This window comes from Diuraphis noxia, unplaced genomic scaffold, assembly GCF_037042655.1.
Source record: "Diuraphis noxia isolate RWA-SAM2 unplaced genomic scaffold, SU_Dnox_SAM2 contig0003, whole genome shotgun sequence".
Taxonomy (NCBI): Eukaryota; Metazoa; Arthropoda; class Insecta; order Hemiptera; family Aphididae; genus Diuraphis; species Diuraphis noxia.
Genome location: NW_028301713.1, coordinates 53,092,870 through 53,098,869, shown reverse-complemented (window position 1 = coordinate 53,098,869; position 6,000 = coordinate 53,092,870). Strand labels below are relative to the sequence as shown.

Sequence of the window (6,000 nt, the reverse complement as noted above, 5' to 3'; positions counted from 1 at the left end):
CGACAACTCACGCCACCGTAACGGGAAATGTGGCAGGTAAATTGGCCACAGTGATTGTTATCACAGCGGACGGCCGACAGTGCAGCCAACGAAGCTCGGTTGCCCCTGGTTCAAGACACACTGCAATCGGACTAACGAATCGTTTTTCGGCGGGTTTTTTACTTTACACTTGTACAGTAAAGTTCCCACTTGACACTAATTCGCAATACTCACATGCCGCCCAACGCTTGTCATTACTCATTAGTCATAACTTAACTCATTATTAAAATTAAATATACTTTATACCATACACGTACGTGTTACGCCGAGCATAATAGCCTATAAGTTATTACTGATTATTAATTTTCTCATTTCTTATGCGATGGCGTCAAAACAGTACTATATTAATTTTTAGGTTTACATCGTACTAAATAAATTGTTATATAATTTTATTATGCATGTATCATCTAATTAATTATGTTTATTCATTAGTTACAAATCTAGTACGAATTTATTGAGCTGTTATGACATTAACTTGGCCAGCTTCGAAAATAATTATTTTCAATCATGATTAAAGATATCATCCCTACATTATATAGTACTTTAGTCTATAGTTGGTTTATGTTGATAATGTAATATAGAATCACAATATTCATTATCAAGTGTGTTTTAAGAATTTATACTTTTAATATTGATAATTAAACATTGTACAATAAAAAAATAATAATATATTGTCCAATCTCCTGGTTTGTCTTAATATTTGAAGACGTAGCTCATATATTATTATATAACCTATATCCTGTCGCCAAACTCAAATGATACACTTTGTAATATACCATTTACTGATTAGGTAATGACGTATTGATTGTATTGTATTATTTATATTGATCATTTATTAATTCAACAAACGTCCGTTAAAGGTGAATAAGGCAAATAGTGGTAAACTATAGTATTCTATTTCATTAAAAACGACACGTCGTAAAATACCACATTATTATCAGGTCATTTCCAATGAAATCTCGTATACAACGCGTGTCGCATAGTAGCTAATATACGTTATGATAATTGTGACGTGTACATTTAATTCGTATTTAAAACTGTATGCTAATCAGTAATCATAAACGACATAAACCATTATTGTCTTGTAGAAAACGATTATGAGTAATTCATAAGCAATTAACATAGTATATGTGCAGGAAATACTTTTTTTTACAACCAAGAGTAGAGGGGTTTTATGGATGACCCACTGTTGAACAAAAGCGTAGAATGATAATTATTGTCAATTTAAAGCTATAGAGACCAGCAGATTCCTGATATTTTTTTCTTACATAAAATGTCTTCATTAAATTATATTAATCTATATTTAATATCAAAAAATATTGATAACACTTCAATCTTAAAAAATCATAAATTTAGAGAAAAACTTTCTAACATTTGTTCAAATTTATGAATTGAAGTATGTACAATATAAAAAAAACTAAGTATTTAATGCAACACAAAGTTAAAGTACTTATTATTTATTATACGTTATAGAAAAAATAATATGTAATTTTATTTAAATTATTAAGCAACATGAAATAATCACGTACATATTTACAATTCAGTATTCTGAATTTTAAGATAAGAATGTCATATTTTATCCAAAATTAATAAAAAAAATCTATTTAAGTAATTTTTAATTAATTAATCCCAGATTTTTCTGTATATAAAATATTGAATACATTTTCAAAATCTTAATACAAGATAAATTAATAAAATAAATTGCATTTCATTCAATAACTTGTTTTAGCTAAAATGTTCATTAAGGTATAAGTTATATTATTAAGACTGACAGATTACAATTATATAAGCAACTGATTTTATTATGATATTAAGTGTACATATAATTTCTAAACGTTACAAATATTTGAGTTTAAAGTTGTATGTTCATTAAGATCCTGATCAAATAATTCATCAACAGCTTTGACTGATTCTAATATGTCATCAATAAATGGTCTTTTGAAATGATCTACTGTTAGCATTACCTTAACTAAATTGTTGACACTCTAAAAAAAAATCATTCATAATAATAAAACATATTACATAGAGAAAGATTTTAAATGTTATCTATAAAAATGATTACTTCGTTAGAATTTGGAGGAAAATAAATTTTTCCACTTATCACAGCCAAAGCAACAGAATCTCCGCGTTCATATACCAAGTCAAAGGGTGACTTTTTATAAAGCATTGCATATAGTAAACATCCTAAGGACTAAAGACATTAAAAGTAATCAGTATAATGTTTAAAAAATTGAATTTTAAATATATATTATTTAATACTCAGAATATAGAAACATAGGAATATACTCATGATTTGTTTTAAATTTATCTTTAAATGTACTTTAATAATGTTTAATGTACCTACTAGGTTAGAAATACCTAGTTTAAAGATAACTTTTTTAAATTTTATATATAAAAGTGGTTAATAATTATTTATAATACAAATATCTATATTTTCTTTATTTATGCTTTGAGTGCATTATACAATGTATAATGTGTGTCATTCTGTCAGTGTAATACACTACAATACTAGTTATAAAAATATTATGTAAGTATGAAATATGTATAAAAATAATAATTGTTATTTGATTTATAAACAATACAAGTTTAATTTATATTTTCTTTTTTAATTGGACACCTAAAAAATAATTATAAAACTTGTCTCGTCACAAGATCTTTTAATGGAGCAGTTACTTGTTATATAAATATATAATATGACTTAATGATTGTAAATGCATAAAAATAAACTTTTATTGTAAGATAGTATTGAGTTCATTACATAATTATTGATAAATACAATTTACAGTTCATAAGAATCAATATATTATTGATTACATTATTCAACACACAAATATAACTGTAAATTACATAATATTCTAAAATAATCTCATCTATTAGAATCAAAATATATGAAGTTAAAATGAATAAGAAAATGCTATTTTCAATCCAAAATTAAATAAAGTTTTTATTTGATTATAAAAAATTGTAATATTTTGGTTTAAACTTTAAAAAAAGTTGATTGTAATCGAATTTCTTTTAAACAGGGAAACAATTTGTAATCAGCTTCAGTGAAATTTTTTTTGTACTTGATCCAAAAATATTGGTATTTGAAGACCTCTAAGATGAAAATAATAAAAATTTTACTGAAAGGGTTATATAGTGTACTAAAAACCACTATAAAGTAAGTGTCTCAAAAGAAAAAATATATTGTTTAAAAAATTAAAAATTGATTTTCAATATATGTCCTGGTGGTTGGTAGGAAACTAGGAAAGTGAATTTAGTTAGTAGTTTGAGTGGGGTAAGTAAAAATGAAAATTTTCATAAAATTTCATACAAAAAAAAAGAAATTTTAATGCAAAATCAGCTTTTCACAAAATTGATTTTCATATTTTGTTATGAATTGTAAAACAAAACCAATAACTGAAGATACTCGTCATTTTTACTTAATGTTTATGTTAGTATTTTTTATAAACATAATAATTTTCATAATATTTAGATTCTTTTTAATCTATTTACGTACAACTCCTGTTTTAAGTTTTTTCAATGATTGTTGATAAAAAAATGTTCAAATAATAATTTAGAATATTCTAAAAAGTTGAAGTTTTGTCTATGAATTTAATTACATTTTTATCAGTACAGTTATATATTACTATGTTCTTACCCAGACATCAATTCGTTCATCAATAACAGAATTAATATCTATATTAAACAATTCCGGTGCTCTGTATGTCATTGAACATCTTTCATTCACATCATCTAGAAGTTCTTGTGCTTCTTTTTTTGAAGTCACTGTTATTTTGGCAGGAGCAGCGGATCCTATAAAATGCATTCTTTGAAATAATATTTAAATTGTTTTTTAATAGTTTAACAACCTCTCAAATGAAGTAGTCACCTAAGTCAATAATCACTGGTTCATTGCTATCATTAAATAATATATTAGCCGGTTTTATATCTCTATGTGAATAAGAGAGATCATGAAATGTCTTTACACTCAAACAAATTGATCGAAAATGTTTTAATATATGTTTCAAATCCATATGATAATGAGGTTTAACTAAAAAGTCATATAACGATCCATTCTAGACAAAGTAAATAATAAAAATAAATTTTGTATGTGGTATATAAATTATTAAGTACAAATCGTTGGATTTATAATATTATGGCCAGTTGTTACCATTTTACCAACTTACTTTGTAATAAGGTAATAACATAAGAAATGTATCTGTTGGTGTTTTTGAAAATTCTGATGATTTCTCAATCATTTCACATCCAATTAAATCAAGAACATATTTGTTTCCATCGCTTTGTAAAAGTTGATGAACCTTGGCTTCATTCCAAGCCTTCTCGCGGTCTTTTTGATCATGGCATAAGATACATTTCAATACAAATTTCATATTATCACTATTTTTCACAAGAAACACTGAACTAAAACCACTGAAAATATGAAAAAAATACAAATAATATAATATATTTTTATATTTACTTAATACTTATAGATTTCAAGAAGGACAAAATTTGATTTTACTTATCATGGCACACTGATAGATTAATTAGATATAGTTGGACTTTTAGAAATTTAAATAGCATAAATTGGTAGTACCTATCTATAAATTGATGGGGATAGTATGATAATGTAGTTCTAGAAATGGTAAATGTTATATTATTTTAAGCTAATGTCGAGATTATAGTGCAAGTATAAATGTCCAACTTTCAGTACATCTATATTTTGTGTAGGTACCTAAGTGTATTATACATAGTATAATTACATTGTAGAAAAAATTATTAACATCATAAAAAGTACAAGGAATAAATTAAAATATATACTACAAGTATACACTTAAGTACTTAACTAGAATTGTAATTGATGGATACTCAATATGACAAAGTGTGATACATTTCTATTTGGTACCTATACATAATTATTAATTATAATACAATTTAAAAAATAACAAGAAATGTAAAAATATTATGGGATAAAAATAGTTTATAAGTAATATTACAGTAACATCATGGTCAGGTAAGGCCAACCAAAGTACACCTAGCAAGCATTCTCGAGTGTATCAAATACCTACATAAGCCCCCCAAATGATTAAAAAAAAAAAATCAAAAACTTAAATCACATTAGTTACTTATAGTGAATTTCAAGTTTCTTTTTGAAGCAATAGTAATTATTTTCTACATTCCATTAAGAAAATTGCAATGATATAAAATGTCAAGCAAAAATATAGCATTGTCAATGTATTGTATTATTTACGTTGGTCAATTAGTATCTGAAGCTTTAATGTGTATGAAAAGCTGAAATTATTTAATCACTAAACTATAGATCAAGAAATTTAAGTGCATTTAATAAAATTACCCTTGTCCAATTTGATCATGCACATAATATTTGTTATCTTGTATTGTGACATGTTGTTTTTCACAGGCACAACCCATGATTACTTAATGGTTTGGAGCTTAAGCTGTTCATTAATGGTTAAATGTCATCAATTAATTTATTACATAAAACATAAAACGAAAATAAGATACAAATAATTAAAACGCAAAGGTAATATTAATGTTTCACCAAATTTATTTTGTAGCGAAATTAACATTTTTGCGGTTTTTACTTTTTCAGTAGATAATAATGTACAACATATTAGATAATAGATAAATGATGACTTATAACCAAGTATGTATTTTACATTTTATCCTACTCAAATAATTATAACAGAATTTTTAATATTTAATAGTTAATATGAATCATGATTCATGGGCTATGTCAAATGATAATAGTATTATCACTGACTATTCCATTCGTATCATTATAGAACATGGTATCACGGTTGGTTAATAATGTTTCAAAACCTACCAATTCAAAAAAAATACTTGAAATTGCATAATTCATAAAATTCTAAGACGATTGTTGAAAAATTCAATAATTTCTATCGAAACTTCAACTCGTTATCATTTAGTCAATTATAATTTTAGAGGTATAGTAAAAGG

At 25.0% G+C, this 6,000-nt stretch overlaps 1 protein-coding gene across 1 annotated transcript; it reads right to left on the bottom strand.

The window, feature by feature from the left end:
- Positions 1–1,814: 1,814 nt before the first annotated feature.
- LOC107173355 (serine/threonine-protein kinase 16) lies at positions 1,815–5,765 on the bottom strand. Its single transcript, XM_015523870.2, has 6 exons — positions 5,375–5,765; positions 4,209–4,452; positions 3,911–4,097; positions 3,680–3,834; positions 2,102–2,230; positions 1,815–2,024 (listed from the first exon to the last, which is right to left on the bottom strand). The coding sequence occupies exons 1-6, from the start codon at positions 5,449–5,451 to the stop codon at positions 1,869–1,871; spliced, it is 948 nt and encodes a 315-aa protein (XP_015379356.2). The 5' UTR covers positions 5,452–5,765; the 3' UTR covers positions 1,815–1,868.
- Between the last annotated feature and the right edge of the window lie 235 nt (positions 5,766–6,000).

Coding starts and splice junctions, on each gene's coding strand:
- LOC107173355 (XM_015523870.2), bottom strand. CDS start 5,451: ATGGGTTGTGCCTGTGAAAAACAACATGTCACAATACAAGATAACAAA. Junction 4,453..5,374: donor CATGATCAAATTGGACAAGG/GTAATTTTATTA, acceptor TCATATTTTCAG/TGGTTTTAGTTCAGTGTTTC. Junction 2,231..3,679: donor ATGAACGAATTGATGTCTGG/GTAAGAACATAG, acceptor TAATGTCTTTAG/TCCTTAGGATGTTTACTATA.